The sequence below is a fragment of the Lethenteron reissneri genome, chromosome 37 (assembly GCF_015708825.2).
Source record: "Lethenteron reissneri isolate LAM-NWPU_2019-01 chromosome 37, ASM1570882v1, whole genome shotgun sequence".
NCBI lineage: Eukaryota > Metazoa > Chordata > Hyperoartia > Petromyzontiformes > Petromyzontidae > Lethenteron > Lethenteron reissneri.
Window position 1 is genome coordinate 12,043,210 of NC_083815.1, and position 21,936 is coordinate 12,065,145.

Genomic DNA, 21,936 nt, shown 5'->3' on the forward strand with positions numbered 1-21,936 from the left:
GTCTTTAATTACTGCTAATTAAAAATTGAGATTACCCGAGTACCACATTGTTGAGCATTTGTGTACAGTTCATGCAGTAAGTGGCAGAATCGTATGAAGCCACCTTCAATTAACACAAAGGCTCACATTCATTTAATGGTGAAGGTTGGACTCAAGTTAAGAGGGCACATCTAAAAAGACACCTCTGCTGAGATGCTCAATTCAGATTCAGGCAGCCACCTTAATATAAACCGGGTTCCTGAGCATCCGGAGATGATGGTCTAAGGATGTTTACTAATTACTGTTATCATGAAGATGTTGTCGCAATTTGCCATTTCCAGCCTGTGAGATCATATTTGGAGGAACTGCCATTGTGGGCAGTAGGGAATTACAACCAGGAAAATGTTGCATTCTTTTCTTAGAAGCCAAGCACCAGCGAGTTAAGTGAGAATGCAGAAATAACAGATGAATTGGTGGTGGAATATACACTCGGCTTAGGTTGGTGCCTCCTATTAGCCTCTGCATGCGTCAACACAACGTGGATGTATAATTGCACCGTCTGTTACACTAGCTCAAACTAATAGGCTAATAATGTAACATTTAACTCACATATTACTAGATTTGAAGCTTTCGTGACTGCAGGAATCCATACTCTCTGGTTCTTTCGGTAAAGTCACGTAGGTATAAAATAAAAATAAATCACGACGTTTCGATTGCAACACAAGCAATCATCATCAGGTGGAAAAACCACAGCAAGAAAATGTTTTGCTGAAGTGGGTAAGAGGTTATATAGGTAAGAGAGGGGGGAAGTGGGCGGGACTGGAAGTGGGAGGCTGAGAGAGCTGAGGATGCGCGGGGGGAGGATGCAACAACAACGCCACTGCAGCAACAATGCCAATGAAGCAACAATGCCAATGCAGCAGCAATGCCAAACGCTGGGGATGCAATTAACTTGGCAAAAAAAAATTATTGCTGTGGTTTTCCCACCTGATGATGATTGCTTATGTTGCAATCGAAACGTCGTGATTTATTTTAATTTTATTTTATACCTACGTGACTTTACCAAAAGAACCAGAGTCACATATTACTGATGCATTAAACCTCAGTGCTATCATGAGGTGTAATACTAACCAGTAGGGTGTCCCGTGCAGTCATGGTTATCCTGTGTCCGTATACGTCCACATAAACATCTTGGAGCACAGATATGCTTGGGCTGGCGCGCTGGTTTTTCGTCTCCACGTTGAAGTGGGGCAGGGAGGAGGAGATGTTGCACAGCTTGGCTGTTGTGTAGATGCACGCGCCCATGAAGTCGTAAAAGAGCCCATCAAATGTCGTGTAATGTGGGTCTCCCGTCACCAAGCATCTTGCAGCTACTGAAAGAAATTCACAAATTGCCCGTTCACTTCACGGTGACCGTCCATGCCACCATTTTAACTATTCGTTTTCATCACAGTTTTGTCTCTGTTATTTGGGCTGTATATAAATTAACGTTCATTTTTTTTTGTTTGCACCTTCATTTATCTAGAAGATGTAAAATGATGTCCAAATATCAATGTTTAGTTTGTTTATTTTGACAATGCGATATTGTATATTTACACTGGAATTATGTGAGAATAAATACATGGTATTGTGCTGTGTAGTCTCTGATTACCAGATGATGGAGCTCTGGACGGAGCTGCAGTGATGTCTGTAAAAAAAACAATAAAAGTAAAAACTATACTGTTCTAGCTCCCAAGCAATGTTTAAAACGTATTGTTTGTTTACCCCGTACTACTTGGTATACATTTTTATTTAAAGCTTTCGTGACTGCAGGGATTCATATTCTTGGTTCTTTCGGTAAAGTCACGTAGAAGGGAAACAATAAAATAATAAATATAACTACATTTTTATATGTTAAATCTGTGGGTCGAGTCATATTTTAACAATTGCACCTCTAATTTTGAACATTCCGATGCCATTGTAAGAAGGCCCATGGCTTTATTACGATTAGCGAAAGAAGTTCAACATATATACACACAGCCCAGTCCAAAGAGCTTGGGCAATTGTTTCCCAAAAGATCGTCTGGAAAAGTAAAAAATGTGTCTGTTACAAACAACATATGCAGCACATGATGATATATCTTTGAAACTCTTAGTTAGCTAGGCAATTGTGCTTAATATGAAGCCTTTAATGTTTTACTACGAATAACAGGTCTTCAATACTCACCCCTTTTCCCACATAGAAAACGAACTTGGTAGTCATGGCACTGATTATTCGCCTGGAGGTGGTTAAAACACTCGAATCCATATGTTGCGTTGCTGAAGGTAACTTCTGCTGTCAGCTCAACTGGTACTCCATCCAGTGTCATAACCTGTTTGTACGTGAATATTTCAGTTAGAAATAGACATCAGCTGTCTTTACAAAATAAGATCATAACAACTGTTGCAATATCTTAACACTCACCTCTATTTCAACAGGACGGGGGCATATCTGATCAGGATATTCATGTCTCAGCCACTGCAGTGTTTCAAAATCTCCATCCTCAGTTGGGCTGTCACGATCAAACCACTGTGTCCAGTGTCCATCTGTTATGAAACAGCATTATAAATATATTGTGCATATACATCTTAACGACATCGTTAAATATGGTGAATCCGATAAGAATTATACTCTTTGGTTCTTTCGGTAGAGTCACGTAGAAAGAAAAATAAATAATAGATCACGACGTTTCAATCACAACAACAAGCAATCGTCTTCAGGTGAGAGAGAGAAACAAGCCGAAAAAGAAAGAAAGAAACTAAGATGAGAAATCAAACTTAGCAAACTTAGAAATGTAATGCAACTCAGAGAGTCGGCTAACACAACAGTTAACACTTTCTCATCTTTTTTCTTTCTTTCTTTTTCGGCTTGTTTCTCTCTCTCACCTGAAGACGATGCTCTTTGTTGCGATCAAAACGTTGTGATCTATTATTTATTTTTCTTTCTACATGACTTTTCCGAAAGAACCAAAGAGTATGAATTCTTGCAGTCACGAAAACTTCAAATCAAGACTGATAAGAATTGTTTAAGATTTTGCCATCACAATTTTCCGTAACATGTGCAGTTGTTGGTCAGCCACACCAATTTTTGAACAAAAGTAGTATTGTCCATGTTTATACACTATAAAATACCAAAATAAAAACCCAGGAAGTGATGGGCTTGCACAAACATAAATCATGCCTGCAAACATCCATTGCACAATGTAGAAGTATACATTATCTGCCATTATGATTTAGCCACACATTAACACAGCCACGTCCACACTAAGAATATTGTATGCACACATTAATCCATGTATGCACACATTAATCCATGCAATGCAATACTAATTATGTTATACATGTTAGCATTTCTCTAAAATTCTGTATCCACCATAGAATGCCCAGATGTTCCAGAACTCACCATAGTCCCAACACAGGAAGCGGACTTTATAGTCATGACATTTTCCGTCCACTTGGAGGTGGTTAAAACACTGAAATCCATATGTTGAGTTACTGTAGAAAACTTGCCCAGTCGCCTCAGCAAGAATTCCATCCAGTGTCCTAGCCTATTTTCGGCAAAATGTGCGTACATATGTTCGTATACAAATAAATAACATTCATGTCCTTTAAAAAAAATGTCATTAAAATATTTTCCACCAGCTTAATACACACCTCTATTATAATGGGATTGGAGCAGATTTGTTGAGGATATTCCTCTCTGAGTGTTTTCACTGTCTCAAAGTCACCAATCTCATGGGGGTTGTCGTGATCAAACCACTGCGTCCAGTGCACACCTGTAATGTAACACAATGAAAAAACATCGGCCACAAACCCACACACAATAACACAATCAGTTTCCAAGAAATGCATAATTTCGCCGGATTGAATAGCTTATTGTGCACGCCACTAAGGAAAGCTTAAATATAGGAATTGGTTTTAAGACCTGTATTTTATTCTCACAAGTGAAAGGAGGTGGAATGAAGATGTTAGAGCTTTAGCAGACTTAGATGGTTTGGACATGTGTTGAGAAGATGCAGGGTAGCATTTGAAGCCTTTATTCATTGTCACTTAATTTAAGATTATAGACCAAACTCTTGACATTAGCCTTCATTTCTTATTTAATATAACATGTATTGAGAATAAATGTCAGCAAAGTTGTTAAATATGCACAAAAATATATAGTTTTCATGCAACATGTATTGACCAATATGTAATAAATAGCATCTTACCAAGATGTAATGGGGGAATCGTTTGGGGAATGGTGGATGGAGTTGTGTCAACGGCTGTGGAGAGAAACATACACAGCATATTCATTGCTGCAGATGACTTGCACGGCATCAAGCAAGAGTAAGGTCTCAGAGTATGCGGCGAGGGATAGGTTCCGTGCACCTAACCCTCGTTTCTCCGAAACGAGTGTATATATAAAATATGAGGATATATAAAATGTATATAAATGTACATACATTTTTGTTAAAGTGCAGTACTGTACAGTTAATGATTCACTAATCATTGGAAGCATCCAGGTCAGATCGAACATGATATTTGTTTAGGACTCGGTTCTTGCGCGGGCACTTCAGTTAGACGCCGTCAAATCCACGTTGGCGTGATGGCTGGGAGCGATTTGACTCCTCACTTCCCACCCCGTGTGTGTCGCGACAGTGTCGAGTCGCAAGTGTTAAGTATGAATCGGCGTCGGTCGCGTATGAGCGATTCCGCGTACTCTTGAGCCCGCGTATTCTGAGACCTTACTGTATACACCTGAATTATTACAACATCGGTGGTCATTGCAGGCTTAGCAAACCTAACTAACTTCTCAACGTAAATACAATCTGGAATCAAACCTGCTTTACCGGGATGGTGACATCAATCCTGATTTTAAGCTTTCATAACTGCAGGAATCAATACTCTTTGGTTCTTTCGGTAAAGTCCCCTGTAGACTACCTGATTATGTTTTGTATTAAGGCCACATGCTCTAACAGTGGAATAACTTAATGATCCTGCTTCATGTCTACGATCTCTCAGCAAAACTGTATCAAGTGCAGCAGCAATCTTTATTTCTGTGGACAACCAATAACCTAATGGGCCAACACTAGGACTGTGAGCCAAATAGAATTTTACACTGGGGACTTTTTGCAGCTGGGGAGACCAACGGGATGGTAAATTAAAATACAACACGTGCATTCTGGATGTGTACAATCCACATTCATATCGAGACACTAAATGAAGTGAAAGCTTACCAACGTTGTGGCATCCGAAAATGCCGTTCTGCACACTGCAGTTCTCGGAGGCTCCACACTGCCAGGGCTCACAGACCACACCTCCAGCAGCGCCACAGGAGCAATGCAGACTGCAATTCTGTGTTGCAAACCAGCTGTCCCCAAGCTACAAAAAAACACATGAATGTTGGGAATCCTGGATGTTATTTACAGCAAAACAATTGCACATGATGATTATGTTATAGAAGTAATATTTTTTAGACGGCACAAACATATTCATTTCCATATAACAAATCCAGTAAAGAATTGCTATATCATTTGACAAGCTATCCGAGAATGAAGCCGATACATGAGTGTACAGATTCAACATATTAAAGGCAGTGCATTTGTTTACTCTTAATAACATTGATAGATTTCAAATCACACAATGCAGCCACAAAAGTGAGTTAAGGATAGTGGGCCGGTCCAGCAGTCGTGTCACACATACTCATCACACATGCTCGTTTAAATATTTTCCACCTGTGTCCCTCAGATTTTTTTCAACAAACTTGTTGATATGGCTTTGTTTATCTCGTATTTATCTTCAGTACAACTTTGCAATTTCCTTGTTAAGCTCTTCAACAATTTTCTGAGGCTCATTTCTCTTAATTTACATGATGAATATGATTGTATTAACGTCATCAAATATGAGAGGAAGACTACCGATAAGACTGAGGAGTGAGATCAGCTGGTGTGAACAGAAAGATGGATTGTGGTAATTTGCAGCATTAAGACGTGGTGGCATCTTGAGGTGGCCTTCCTCCAGTCATGCAAAGATCACCACTGATGAAGATGACGATTTAATTTAGAAATCAGGAATGGATGGAGTTTGCAAGAGGATGGTAGCGCTAGGATGCACGGGGAGTTGAAGCTGCAACACAATCGAAAGCCTAGAGCCTCTTCCCAATTACATCTAATCTACCACTGCTTAACGGAGATAATAACCCAGTTGAATTGGGTAAATGACACCCATCCTGTTTAAATTAAACTGGCGTGGCTTTAGATGATAGAGGTTGTTCAACATACATTTTGATATGGGTGGTTTGATCCAAAGTATTGGATTGTTATCATAGAGAAGAATTTGCTGATTTTTACTTGGATTCTGGATCACTCTTTCAATGAAAAATGACAAAACACTCTCTATGGTTTGAAATGCATTACGAGTGTCAATGGTAAAATACAATGTATAGAATGCATAAGCTATAATATTGGCCAATAGGGCACCATTGTTAATTTAATCTGAAACTTGATTATACCCAAAAAATACTCATTGATGATTGAGATTTTCAAGTAAAATGTTGTCGTAGAAACATGATGTGAAGGGTTAACCCACTGGGTGATAGAAGTCGTTGTGGTCCATGCAGCCACACTGATCCTGAGGGACACACTTGTCTCCTGAGAGGACAAAGCCCTCGTCACAGACACAGCCCTCCCCACAGGGCTGCTGGCAGGCACCTGGGAGGGTCACATTGCTGCACGTGGCTGGGCATGATGGGGCACAGCTCTCATAGTGGCTGTCTGCTGGGCATTCGAGCGCTGTCAACACAAATGATAAACATACTCAGAGATCAATTACAATGGGGATACACAACTGCAAGCAGCTATACAAATGAACAAACCACACAGATGTACATTGTGCTTCCACAGAATAAAAACAAGGCCCAGTCTCATGCAATGTGATGTGTTACGGATTAAAGCTCAGACAGATGTGCACTCACGGCAGAAGGTGTCGTTCCTCCACATGACGATGACCCCATGCTGGGCACACTGGTCAGCGTAGGTCTGCATGGAGGCACAGAGGAACTGCTCGTTCCCATCCATCCAACACTGGTCAAGAACGCAGGTTATGAAGAATTGCTCTGGATTGACCACTGCATGGCATTCTTGGAATGCTCCTGTTCACAAGTGACATGAATATCAGTTACATCACAACAGCATTTGTAACCAAAATGATCAACATATATGTTATTAGGGAATGTTAATTGAAACAAAGTTGTTTAATGTTGAAAAGGAAATGATGGATTCAATATTCAGAACAGAATGAACTTACCATTGACATCATGTATCTTTCCACAAAATTCCTCCGATTCAAACTTAGCCTGTTCTCCTGCATCACAGGGAACTGGAGGCTCAAAGTCAATGACGCAGCTACAAATACAACAAAAACAAACTCTTACTACCACATCAACATAATTCCGTTCATCATATTTGCATTGTCTCCAGGAGTACCTTGGACTTCTTCGAACTGAATCAGAGACATGGGACACAAATCTTCTAATTAATTTGGCCATCAATCCACCCCACCTGAATGATGGATGTTTTCAATTCCACAAACTGCAATCCACACAGGGATATTTTCACAACCTGTGCAGGACATTTGGCTGTGCCTGAGTCTACAGGGGGAATGAATCAATGTAGGTGAGGCTAGGGTCGAGCTAAGACGCAATTCAAGATCCATAAACTCCATGGTATTCCACAACAGAGGGTGAGATTGAATGGTCGGCTTTATCCATGGGCATAAATTACACCGTAACATGCATTTGGCAGTCTTCTAATGCCACACAATTTGAATGACAGACTGGTGTAAAAACATTATCATAAAAAACAGGAAATTAGATTTGCAGATAATTACCATTTACAAAACTGTCCAGTAAACCCATTCAATTAACAAAAAGTGCTCCATTGATGAACACGATTTCAGATGAAAATGTACGCTGAAATTACTTTCGCACCATATGCAGCCAACCATTCTAATCAGAGGTGCGGGGGAAGGACAGAAAACTATTCCTAAAAAGCAGTTCCAAATGAATTAGTTTTCAATATATATTTAAAAGTGCGTAGCTCCAGTGGCTTCCTAATATCGGAAGGATGACTGTTCAAGATGGCCGCAAAAACGGATCTGAAAGCGTGTGATACAGTGACTGTCTTTTTAGATGGTTGGCCAAAAGCAACTGTGTGAATGACTGGAGTTTGCAAGATGGTTTATTCTCCTTAGCGAGATCAGCAAGGTATTGTGGTTAATTTGTGACAAGCACTTTGTGTGTATAATAAGTACAACCTTATAATGTATCGTTCAGCAATCGGAAGCCAATGCAGCTCAGTGAGCACTGGACAGACATAATTGAATCTTGCAGTACCCGTCACAACACATGCCAAATTATTTTATACACGCTGCAGTTTGGTAATGTGTTTTCCGGACGTCCCATAGAGTAGTGAATTGCAATAATCAAGCCTTGTCGATATTGTAATACACGCCACCCGTGTTGTTTGTGTCACGATTCAATCGTGTTAGAATGTGTCATAGAGCCTTCATATGCAGATTGCAGGACCTAACAATATTTTGCACGTGGTGATCAAACGGCATATTCTGGTCGAGTATGGTGCCAAGGCACTTTAGATAAGCAGAAAACTGAATCCTGAAGTCTGCGACCGCCATACCTCATCCTCCCACATTTGTTTCCCCTGAGCTTGAGTGCCAACCCGCAGAACCTCCTCTCTTTCTGGATTAAGCAGTATTTTGTTTCATGCAATCTACACATGCACTGCTCACGTGGAATCTTTGACTTCACTGCAGTGTACAATTGCGTATCATCAGCATATTGATGGAACTTGATGTCATAAGATGAGGTGACATCAGCGATCGGAGAGACGTATGTTGAAAATAGGAAGAGTCTGAGGATGGACCACTGTGGTACGCCAACTAGACATGGCATAGGCGACGACTGTTCGTTACCCAGCTTGACGAACAATGATCGACCATGTATGTATGAATGACTCAATTCACCCCAGTGCCATACCCAATACATCGAACCTTAACCATAGCCACCCGATGAGTATGTCATAGTCGATGGTGACAAAGGTGGCTGAGAGATCAAGGCCAACCAACGCTGCAGCACACCGGTCATCAATGATCTTGTAGAGGTCATCAGTGATCTTTAGTAAAGCTGTATCAGTGCTGTGGAACTTCTGGTATGCCTACTGCAATGGGTTGAATCTGCCCCTCGCAGCGACGGAGGGAAGTAACCTCTTCAGACAAAGGCGCATTTTAAATTGTACTCAGGTTTGAGATCGGGCGATAGTTTGCGGGGTCACTATGGCTCTAGCCAACTTTTTTTCAGGCGCAATGTTACCTGTGCCATTTTGAACCAGTCTGGGAAACAGCCCTTGCTCAAAGAAAGATTTGCCAGGTGGTCAATCAGTGTCGCAGGCACGTCCAAGCATGATTTGAGAATCAACGTGTGGATGTAGTTGAGTGGCAAAATATTATTTGGCAGCCGTGTGATGAACATCAACACCTCTGCCATCCACGTTGGTGCCAGGGTCTCGAGTTCTGCATTGGTTCCAGGTTGATGAAACTGAGATGGCAGACCAGGAGAATGCGTTGTCTTCAAGTTATAAACTGCCATCTTGATCGTCACTATTTTATTGCTGAAGAATGTCGCAAGATCTGTGCACATACTGGGTTGACTAGTTTATGGGTGGTTGAAGTACAGCAGGACCCTTCACGATGCGTCACAGAGCACGGGGGTCAAGAGCCAACTCATTGACTCACAGAGCATAGAACGATCTGTGAGACTCAATAATAAGTCGGTTGTCAGATCTGCAGGCTGCTCTGTAAATGAGTCAGACAGTTTCAAAACCAATTTTCTTCCAAAGATGCTCCAGCTCACTCATTGTCTGCTTTGCAGCGATCGCCTCTGGTGATAGCCAGTTACTGTGCGCTTTCCACGTTCTCTTTGTGCTTGTTCAGATGGGCAAGAGTTTATCAAGAACAGCAGTGATGACATTTTTTAATTGAGCTGCAAATTAATCGACCATCGATGCAGGATTTAGACATACCGATGATGACCAGATCTCGTGATGGGAAGCATCGTGATCCAGTCACGAGACTGTGATCTGAAATACCCATGTCTTAAATAACAATTTAGGTCACAGTTACGGCATTGGCAGATGTGAAGATGTTATCTGGTATATTTTCCCAGTTATGTTTCGCTGCTAACGTGCTGGGTTAAACTGTGACTCTTAGCAAGATCACTAGCTGTTGATTTTACCACAATAACCAGTCGGTCCGGGACAGTTCAGCTCACCACAGATGATGTAGCGACTCTAGCGAGAGCCAAGTGAACCACACTCCAGCAGACCAGAAAGCTCGGGAAAGAATTTCCACAGCAGTGAAAACGGCGGTCGATAGATGACAACGAACTTAAGCCCCAGTATGCTGTTTGTTATTTTCACAAGCAGCAGCTGGAATAATGTGGTTGTTCATTAGTCGCTCAGAACTTTCACGCAGATGTCTTCATGGTGAATCAGAGCGATCCCACCACCATGCGGGTTTCCGGTGCCAGGCTTCCCACGACGGTGCTGATGTACAATAACATATCCGTTAGGTGCAGCCTCACGCTTAATTACGTCCGGTGAGTCGTCATATACCCAGGTTTCGCAAAAGGCCAATATTGTCGAGTCCACAATCGTTGATAAGATCGTGGATCAGCACCGTCTTGTTGACTTTTGAGCGTGCAATGACAAATCCAAAATTGAGGAGCCCTGGTCCGAGGTTTGGCTCGATACCCAACATCAGCAGCATTATGGTGATAAAGCTGCTCTTTTCCATGATCGTGTGGCTGTAGGGCAAAAAGAAGAACTGACCAGATCTGCAGCACAACCATGTGTGAGGCATTACAACAAGTGACGAAAACGGTCGGGTAGTGGTCAGCATTTCCACAGACGATCGTAGCACAGTGGGTGCAGAATTCGAGTCGCTTGAAGTGTAAAATTCAGCCAATCAGCACTGCCTTCTGCACGTTGGATGCTGGGCCGAGTCTGCTGGCGAGTTCCATCGCAGTATCGGCAACGTTTTGGTGAAATGGAACTGGTTTTTCGATCCAAGCCAAGAGAAGTTTCCGGTATGCCCCCCATTCTCCAGGAAGGAGTGGAGGCATCACTCTACCAGACCGCTCAGCTCACTTAGCCCCGCGAGAGCAGGGCCCAGCCGCAGACAGCCGGGCAGCAGCAGCAGAAGCAGTCGCAGCGTCGCCATCGCAAGGTGTTGTTGTTCTTGTTGTTGCTGTTGTTGCTGCTGTTGTTGTTATTATTGTTTTTGTTACTGTTGTTGCTGCTGTTCTTGTTGTTGCTGCTGCAGTTGTTGCTGCTAGTCTTGTTCTTGTTGCTGTTGTTGATATTGTTGCTACTGTAGTTGCCGTTGTTGTAGCTACTTCTGCCGCTGTTGGTGCTGTTAGTGTGATTGGAATGCTTGTGTGTGATTGGAATACAGTGAGTTATCAGAATGTTGTGAGTGATTGGAATGCTGTGTAAATGAAATGCCGTGTGATTGGAATGCTGCGTGTGATGGAAATGCTTGTGTGAATAATGGGCAAGTGATCACTTACTCAGCAGAGCTATTGTCTGATATCCAGCTACTTCCCAGCTCAGTTGAGGAAACAGCTACCATCCCATCCGGCATTAGGTAGTCATCCCCAACATCACCATTAAAGTTTCCTGTTGAAAAGAAGACTAAATTCACATGATCCACAAAACAAATGGGTAAATAATAAAGGTACAGCCCTGTAATTCCTTGCTCATGCCAATGCTGGAAGCTGTACTGAGAACAGCTGGATTTTCAACGAGAGATTTCTCATGGATTCATCACACCGGTTGCACAAAGTACTTTGTAAAATTTTCATGTAACAAAATAATAATGACATCTTCAGGCAGGGTCTCACCGCAGAGTCCACAGAGCTGCCCAGCGTACTCCATTGGTACAGACACCTCCACTTGATGGTTCCCATCGAATCGAACCGTGAGGCTGAAGTTGGTCATGAGCACGAGGTATGAGCCGCTCAGAGACACGTGCATCCCCGGTAACACCAGTGGGGGCGTCACCCGCTCCCCATCCAACTGTAGATCATAGCACATGAGTAATTCCAGCGTTAAGCAAATAATGAGTCCCCTTTATAATGCTTGTATATCCCAGTGGTCTTTGGTTTAATATACGTTTGATTATTTCTGGTAAAAAAGTACTTTCATGACTTCTGCTCAAGAATTGGGCTTTCGAGACCTAAGTATTGTACCCTATTCTCTTATTGAGAATTTGTGTATAATTGAAGCCAAATCACATCAAGCCACATTCGATTAACACAAAACCTCACATTACTTTTGAGGCTGGATTCCTTGTCTCTCTCATCTATTAATAATTCTAAATATATTAATGGAAATTATTTATCAAAAACAACCTTGATTCATCTTTTAGTTTCGGAGGATCCTGCGTTGAGATGTTTGAACAGTTATATAAATAAGGAAACCAGAGAAACGGACCTGCCATCTATTGGCCACCTCACAGTGTCATGCCTACAGCACCTGGCGATCCCTATGGGTCACCCATCAAAATGCTAACCAGGCTCAAGCTAAATCCAAGCCTGCCACACCCACTTCCACTTATGCTCGTCTCGTCTGTCCTCCCCAATATTAGTTTGTTCCATCGCCTCTGCTTGAGTCCACACAATGTGTATGCATAATGGTATTTTACATTTAACTCATTTGTTACTATAATCTCGGCGGTAACACGAGGTGTAATACTAACCAGGAGGGCGTGCTGTAAAGACAAGGTGACCCTGTGTCCGTACACGTCCACGTGAACATCTCGGACATAAGACACGCTTGGATAGCCACGGCGTTCGTTTTTCGTCTCCACGTTGAAGTGGGGCAGGGAGGAGGAGATGTTGCACAGCTTGGCTGTTGTGTAGATGCATGCGCCCATGAAGTCGTAATAGAGTCCATCAAACGTCATGTAATGTGGGTCTCCCTGTATCACGCATCTTGTAGTGACTGAAAGAGATTTTAGAATTTTCTGTTCACTTCCCGGTGACCATTCTCCCAATCTCTCCAAAGTGATGACCAACTTACCCGTGCAGCCATTTTAATTATCCCGAAGGGGTGGTTCGAAACATCGATCAATGTGATCCTTATGCTCAACAATATACACATTGAATCGTGTTTGTAAAAATGTATGTTTTTCTATTCGTGTATGCTTAATGTAATGGGTTCGCATCATCCCTACAGTAACGAGTGGTAGGCAATAGCATTCACTGTAGTGTTAAATAAAAAGTATCTATAAACAAATGGAATTGCAACCATGAATCTGGGCAAGTCATGGAATCGCAGGGGTTGAATCATTCAACCCTTATCCGTGGTGTCAGGAGGTTGATTTTATTTTTCCACCTCCATCACTGATTTAACGAGGCTGCAACCGCCATTTGGTTTGAATGCAGCCGCAGGACACAACATTCAAGGATCATAAATTACAAACGCTGTGAAAAAGGTAAGATAATTTCAGTAAAAATGTACCACTATAACTTGCAACTCAAAGAGAAGTTTGAAAACCACATCTTTCCTGTGATATCGACCACATAGTAGCACACTGCTATTTGTGTGTTTTAAATTAAATGAGGTCTGTATGCACTTTCCATAGCAGAAGGTATGAGTTAAAAGGTATGAATATGAAATGTAAATATCCACTCAAATAATATAAATGTTTCTAATTCATAAAAAATACTGATTTTACATATTAACTACGAATGCGTATTTATAATTGTTTTAAAGTGGGAAATGTTAAAACATCAATCTATAATATTTTATATTTATCTCAAGATATTACATTTTTTGACAATCATCAGCCATTGTCTATCCACTACTGGATGAAGGCCTCCCCCCGCCATCACCAGCCCTCATAGTGCAGTGCTGCCACCATCCATCTCACGAATGCACCATGAGCTCATCGCTCCATCTCTGCTACGATCTTCTGCTTGGCCAACTTCTCTCATTTGGCTCGCCCACCAGCCATGCAGGGATGTGTCTTGCCCTAACCCATTTACTTTTCTTAATTTAACAAATTAATGTCTCCAATTTGTTTATTCCCTGATCCACTGTGTGCCTTTTTGTATCTCAGTATTCTAACTATGCAGCTCTCCGTGTTTCTCTGTACATTTTACATTACCAATGAGGGTTTCTATGGAAGCACATGCATAGTTTTAACAATGAACATTTTAGTTAAGAGGAAATTATATGTAGTCTCGAATTACCAGGACGTGGCAGAGCTACTGTTGCTGTTGTCGTTGTTGTTATATCTGTGATAAAAAAAAAGACATCAAGTCACAAAAGATTTCCACTGATATCAAAATAAAGTTACCTTTTGCTAAGTCAGAAGATGAATTTTTCAACATTAGATTAGAAAAATTAGGGCATAAACATCATACATTACAAACCATCTCAGAATTATTCTTTAAATTAACAAATAAAGTTGCAAAATGGGCCAAAGTTAAATATTAACAAAATAAAGATTATACAACAATTGCTTCCAATTATTGTTGGAGAGGTAAAACTAGAAACGAGAAAACAAAGTATATTTATGGCAACTGCTGAAGGTGGATCATGTTTCAAAATGATATGAAGAGAGTGCTTAGAAGCCAACGAGCCAGAGCAGCATGGAGAGGTTTTGGAAATTTTATGTTGTCAGTATTGCCAATCTTGACATGTATTGGAAACATGGACCCATTGACAAACACACATAACAAAAGCTGAAAAGTGTGCAAAGGACGGAGAGATGCATGCTGGAAATGTTACACTGAGAAATAAAAAGAGGAACACATTTATGAGAGAACAAACTTAAGATGAAAACAGGATATGGGCTTTATTTTATGGATATATGATTAATTTCTGAGTGAGATGGATATGAAGATGGAGATGTATCAAATATTAGAATGCACACGTCATTACAAGTACCTTTATTGTAACATGTAATACATTTTCAGGATATGGACGTAGATAAATACCTAAATGGATAATCTGAAAACTTAGCGCATATTGTAAACTAAAGATGTTGGGTTACTGTGAGGTAGCAGTGAATGTTGCAGTGAAAACTGGAGTTGACTGCTGTTTCATAACATAATCCCACGTAACAATAGTTAATAAAAAAAACATGCAACGTAAGTATTAGTGAAATATCATAACAATGATCAAGTGAGCACTGAGGTAGTGATATTTTTTTACAGCATTAACAATTCCACATTCCAACGGAAGGGGCCAGTCTCAAAAAGTTACAAGTACGGTCGATTTTCCACCTTCTGAATGTGAATCGCATGGCCTGGTGATGCGTAGAATGAAAAGAAGAAATGTATCAAAACTTACAGTTTTTCCCACATAGAAAGCGAACTTTGTAGTTGAGACATTGACCATCCACTTGATGTGCATTGAAACACTGAATTCCATTGTCTGCGTCATAATATGCTAATACTTGTCCTGTTTCCTCAGCAGGAATACCTTCCACTGTCATGCCCTATTTGTTTGCAGAGTATACATGAGGAGATAATGCATCAATTAGTGACATAAATGTGTTTTTCTTGAAAAATATGATCATGAAAGAGTTTTGTATATACTTTGCACACACCTCTATTTTTATGCGATTAGAGCAGGGTTGACCCGGATAATGGTATTCGATCGATACAACATCTTCAAAGTCACCAACCCCAGATGGCCGATCACCGTTAAACCACTGTGTCCACTCCCCATCTGCAATGTAAGATCCATTACAAGCATATGTTGCAGTAACCATTATTTATTATTTTATTACCAGTCCAGTCTTTATGGGATACAGTGTTTCCGCTTCACACGCATAGATTTTTTTCTGGGTGCTCTGGTTTCATTCTACACGTAAACACTCATTAATTGGCTGATACTGCCTTAATATATAGAGGACCGCAGAGCGTGGACAATTGTTGGCACCAGCTCACTGCTGCCGTGCCGCTTGGCTGTGGTTCTTCACGCCTCTGAGTCGTTCTTAATTCGAGAGCGAGTGAATGTGATGTGTGCCGCGTTACAAGTTGAAACTATTTATAAGTATTACCATCATCATTATGAGCCATGATAAATATACTGGTAGATAAAGGGCACAAGGCATCACCGTCTCTCATTCCTGCAACGCAGAAATCTCTCAATCTTCACCGTGGACATCGTCTCAGGCGCATTCCCTCCCTTGGCCACCACTCCATCATTAATCTTGACTATCGGCCATCAAACCTTTTCGTGATGTGTCCTGCCCAAGCCTGTTTACTCTAATGAGCGCAGTATGTCTCTGATCTGTATATGTTCTCTAATACACGTGCTCAATTTCTCATCCAGCAGTGGATTTACAAAAAGGCTGTAAATGTGCACACTGAATCTATGCGAGAGAACTACATTTTCAAACTATCACACCATTACCTCTCCTAAGTTGCCATCCAATCAATGATAAACCATATCTTCATAAAATCATTTTCATCATATATGATTGGATGTGGACAGTCTGAAAACATATATGACAAATCTTACCAGGAGGTTTTGGAGGAGTAGTTTTTGAAGTAGTGGAAAAAGTTGTTGTGTCAACAGCTGTGTGGAAGAAACAGAAGTAAGAAATAAATAATTGCTAATGGGTGGCACGTACCTCAAAAAGCCACCTGTCTGAATAAGTTCCACTTTCTGGAAGTGTGGAAGAGGGCCAACTTGAAGGGTTATCTCGAGTTCCCTCTACTGGGGGCCCTTCTGCCCGTAGTCACGTGAGTATGTAATGTCAGGGCTGCACTTCAATACTACTAATTCTGGAAAGATAAAATCAACATTGGTGATTCTGGTCCAATGGTAACTCTATAAGAATAAGTGATATCGGTTATCCCGTGGATGGTAAGTTGGTAGATAAATCTGCTAGATCCCATGTTTGGTTAGCCTTTGTTATTTTGTTATTCTGTTCCCAATTATCTTTGGGGATAATTGATACATGTGCGATAAAAGGAAAACAGGTCTGTAGTCAGTTTTAATGAAGGAAATGAGGCATTATTCTAACTTCAAGTCCTTTTTTAGTTTTTAGTCAGGTCTCAAAGCATGGCAAAGGAATTCTGAAAATGAGCACTGCTTATGAGAAGAGGATGTGCTCTTAGTTGGTTGCATATTTCATATTTTGAGTAAGGTGTGAAGGTGTATTTTGAAGAGGCATTTTGTAAGATGCCCTGTATTAGCTCGTCAATGAAATGTGCACTTTGAATGTATTGTAATTATTGTACACAATTCCTTTATTGGATTACCATAAGATGGGGAAGCAGTTATTGTTGAAGTGGAGACTGGAGTTGTTGTCTCGACAACTGTGATTCAGAATATGCAAATAACACATTAGTAAATTATAAAAAGTAATGTTTAGTCAAATATCAAATCAAATTTCCCAAATGAGCATTTAGGTAGTGCTGACCTGTCTAGGGCACATCGATCAGGGGACTCCAATCCTTTGGTTTAAGGCATGCCTCAAAGCGTACCTATTTCTTAACGACGTCTCAAAATTAGCTTTGCGTATGAGAAGGGGATGTGGTCTTATTTGATTGGATGTGCGTTTCAGTTTAGAATTAGGTATTAAGATGTATTGTAATGTACCTTGTAGTGGTTCTTCAATTGAATTTGCAATTTAAACGTGTATTGTACTTGTTATGCTCAATTACAATAATTAATATTTCCCTTATTGTAGCATGGAATACATTTTCAGCAAATGGGCTTTTATAAAAAAAGTAAATGCATAAAGATTCTACTGAGTGCACATTGGAAATTAGCTAATGATGTAAAGTTTTGGATCACCTTGAAATGAGGTGGCAGTAATTGCTGAAGTGAAGACTTGAGTTGTTGTGTCAACAGCTGTAATTCGCGAAATAATTCGAAATAACAACAGTTAGAAAATAAAACATCCAGAGTGAGTGTACTGGCATTTTATAATGTAGACTGTAGTCTGGTTCTTAACCTCGGTGAGTGTAGTGGCAGTCTATAATGTAGACTGTAGCCTAGTTTTTAAGCTTGGTGAGCGCATTGGCTACAGCCTACATTATAGACTGCCAGTACGCTCACCGAGGTTAAGAACCAGGCTACAGTCTACATTGTAGACTGCCAGTACACTCACCCAGCTTAAGAACCCGGCTCCAGTCTACATTAGTGTTTTTTCTACTTAATTTTTTATTATTCTTTTTCTATCTACGTGACTTTACCGAAAGAACCAAAGAGTATGAATTCCTGCAGTCACGAAAGTTTTAAGTCAAAATGTAAGTCAATGCATTTCGAGGACGATCTTGCATATAAGAGTCTGCCATTTTGATTGTCGCGTAGGTTTCCCTGAACGTCTTTATAAAGTAGAAAATATAATGTTAAATTAAGTTAAATATTTAAAATATGAAAAAATATGCATTTCACATCGTTTTGGTAAATACATATGTGAGGACTCTTTAATAAACTAAATTAATTGGGTTGATTTTTGACAAGTTGTGGACCGAGTGAGAGTAGTCACCTCCATAGTAAGAGATGAGGATGCACTGGAGCACAAGTGGAAGCAGTGCCCTCATGCCGTGCGAAGCGGTGGACGAGTGACTCAGACGATAGCTGCATATCGCACAATCCAGCACACAGGACAATGGATGTTTAAGAAATATGACTTAACTGAAAGTAGAAATCTTCTTGGTTCTTTCGGTAAAGTCACGTAGAAGGGAAAAAATAAAATAATAAAAATAAAACAGGGAAATATTAATATTATTTCCCTTCTACGTGACTTTACCGAAAGAACCAAGAACCAACAAGATGAATCCCTGCAGTCACGAAAGCTTTAAATTGAAAGTAGAAACTAAGTTTCATCACCTACACTGAGCCAAGGCATTTGTTTTAAAGCGACTGTCAGCCCGCAAAAATTATTCACGCACTGCCACTTACCAACAACATGTTTATCAAAATTATAACTTTTAACACCTAAATTTTGAAGAAATAAAAATGTATAACTTGCCTTTAATTGCCTAATAAGTTATGCAATGGGCAGTAAAAACACAAGGTGTGCTGTAATATAATTGCGTCTCCAACGGTTCCTCAGCCTTATAAAGAGATTTGTCTTTAATCTGAAAATATTTCAAGAAACTAGGATAAGTCTCATTTGCAAGAGTAGCCTGGGTCACCGAATAATTCTAAAAGAAAAAAAAGAAAATCAAAGAAGCCTCTACTTTAATTGCATATGAAGAGAGAAGCAGAAGAAAAATTTGATTCACTGTCACAGTAACATTAAAATAGATTTCCTGAAAGCTTTATTGGAGAATTAATGCCATACAATGCAGACAGAGGATTAGCTATAGAGTATTTTCCGATAACATGGTCACCATAATTATAATAATTTTCACAATTTACTGTCTTCATACCTGGGTTGCTACAAATGTATTTTTGCACGACACGATCTTCATGTTTACGATATGACAATTATCATTCATTTCGGTTTCCTAAAGCTTTGTAATTGTATTTAGAATTATTAATATTTTGGTATTTTTAGGTTTTTCCAATACTGTACTTTCAATACATACGAAAGTTATTCGAAAGATCTTAAACTGCAGTTTACTCAACATTACTCTCCCATAATTCCTCTAATTATAGTAACTTTATGATACATAAAGCTTACGTTGTCAGTTATACGAGAAAGCATAAAAAAAACAAGACCCACAAAATCATGCCATTTATTGCGGAAAACGTTTTGTAAAGTACTGCTTTAATTGCTGAAATCTACGTATGTTGTACATTTATAACTGTTGTGTGTTTACAGAAATACAGGAATTGTGAAATAAGTTTTTTTTATATATAAGAGCAATGATAATCACATGAAATTCTAATTTACAAAATGGAAGATTTTATTTGTTGTTGTACATTTGTAATTATTGTGTGTTTTCAAAAATACAGGTATTGTGAAAGAAGTTTCAAAAAAAATAAGAGCAATGATAATCACATGAAATTATAATTTACAAAATGGAAGATATCATTATCGTCGAAGATTTGTTATCATAACATTAATTGTCGTTTTTCCTCATCACCGCAACCCAAATGAATACTATGGACAGATTTAGATGCTGTGCAGAAATAACTAGTTACATAAATGAATATAGAGGAAACATCAATGCAAATTCTGAGATTAGCCAAAATTACTCAACACATATACAAGTAAAATAGAAACGGAGAAATATTGTTAACCAATGACAGTGAATTATGGGAAATGGTTGAAGTATTCCACGTAAAAAAACATTATCCTCATAATTGCATGTCTTGGATAATAATAATCAGAATAATAGTGAGTCATGTTCTAATTAAATCCTGTCATCCGCAACTCCCTGAGTCATACACATAAGCAGGACCAGTGCATTGTGTGCAATACTGTAGTTGCACAAAAGACGCTCTGTTTATGTCTTTCCTGTCAGGATATGGTCACGAAAACACATTCCAGTGATAATATGAAAAATGTAATGATTTTCATTGCTCAAATATGCTTGAAAGTCTGCTGCATTACTTTATTTTATATCCACGTTACAGTCAGGGAGGAAAATTAATTACATATTTTAATATAAGAGACACAAGGAACTAAATTCCTTCCCTTAGCTGGCATATAATGTGTAAGTGATGAACATGTAAGATGTGTTGTGTTGTCTACAGGATTAAACTTCTTCACAAATTTTCTTATCTGCATCCACATCCATCACTTTCTTCATTTATTGCATACAAGAGGAGTTTCACTGCATACTTTGGTTCAACAGTTACATTGAAACATTTTGTTTTATCTAAGGTGTCAAATTTAGTGTTTGGACTATAACATTATTTCACAATGGCTTTTTACCGTATTTCGATTGATGCAATGTCCTTTAACTGCCACTTTTTACAGTGTAACCATAAGGTTTTATTTAAAACAACGTTGTGTCATCTAAACAGTGTACCTTTTGTACCATAACCAGACAGATGGCGTTCAAGTATTGCCCTTCAATTGCTACTTTGTTCCCCTCTCGTAGATCAGTTGGTTAGTTAGTAGCTTGGTCCGATATTGAAAGTGTCACAGACATTTGGAGAATCATTCATACAGTTTTAAGTAAACTAAAATATATAATTTCAACATTTTGTTATGAATATGTGTTATGTACTTATTACTTTAAATTGTGCATTCTTAAATATGTGTTGTTATAGCGATAAGTCAAATAAATATCTATGTCTGTGCTCTCCGGTTGCTATGGTGTTGCCCAATCGTGGCCAGCTGGCTCCCAAACTCAGTCACGAAGCTTTGGAGAGGCACCGCACCGCCCACCAACCTGCCTCGAGCACACTATCATCGGCGTGCACTCACGCACAAGAGTTCGAGTTGTATGCTGGTGAAACACATCGCTATTTCGTGGACATGATTTTACAGAACACAACCATAATTAGCAGCAGAATTTTTTTTATTGTAATCTAAATGCAGAGTATAACTGTGACATAAGCCTTCATAGCAAAACATCAAAACGTGACACGTTTCAGCAGACTGTTAAATCAGAAAACTGAGAAAAATGTACTTACCTATGCACTTTTCCAACAATACTGACCAAATGCCTTTGCAATCACGACTGCTTTTTAAGCGAAATGTCCGCGACTTATATTTACACTTGAGCGGTTTGTGAACCACACCCTCCTGGCTATTGCACACCATGAAACTGACGTGAAAGATAAACATGCAAATTAGTGTGCAATCCTCATGTGGACATCTTACACACGTCAACCGCAAAGGGGTCAAAGTGGCGAGGCACCTTCTGAATAACCCAAAAACTAAGAGAGAAACCCACGAAGTGAGGCACAGAAACATTTAGCAGTTAACTGGTGAAGACATCGCGGTT

The 21,936-nt window shown here is 39.8% G+C and overlaps 1 protein-coding gene across 1 annotated transcript in view; it reads right to left on the bottom strand.

Moving 5' to 3' along the window:
- The window catches only part of LOC133351319 (IgGFc-binding protein-like), a 117,793-nt gene extending 96,110 nt beyond the window's left edge, over nucleotides 1-21,683 (bottom strand). The window contains 22 exon segments of the mRNA XM_061566418.1: nucleotides 1,111-1,352; nucleotides 1,631-1,666; nucleotides 2,185-2,329; nucleotides 2,422-2,543; nucleotides 3,400-3,544; nucleotides 3,651-3,772; nucleotides 4,208-4,261; nucleotides 5,216-5,360; nucleotides 6,567-6,769; nucleotides 6,952-7,128; nucleotides 7,284-7,381; nucleotides 11,620-11,728; nucleotides 11,953-12,127; nucleotides 12,810-13,054; nucleotides 14,308-14,352; nucleotides 15,413-15,560; nucleotides 15,672-15,793; nucleotides 16,592-16,648; nucleotides 17,338-17,394; nucleotides 17,876-17,932; nucleotides 18,573-18,664; nucleotides 21,623-21,683. Of these exon segments, the coding sequence (XP_061422402.1) occupies nucleotides 1,111-1,352; nucleotides 1,631-1,666; nucleotides 2,185-2,329; nucleotides 2,422-2,543; nucleotides 3,400-3,544; nucleotides 3,651-3,772; nucleotides 4,208-4,261; nucleotides 5,216-5,360; nucleotides 6,567-6,769; nucleotides 6,952-7,128; nucleotides 7,284-7,381; nucleotides 11,620-11,728; nucleotides 11,953-12,127; nucleotides 12,810-13,054; nucleotides 14,308-14,352; nucleotides 15,413-15,560; nucleotides 15,672-15,793; nucleotides 16,592-16,648; nucleotides 17,338-17,394; nucleotides 17,876-17,932; nucleotides 18,573-18,627 (2,559 nt within the window). The 5' untranslated portion in view covers nucleotides 18,628-18,664; nucleotides 21,623-21,683.
- Nucleotides 21,684-21,936: the final 253 nt, after the last annotated feature.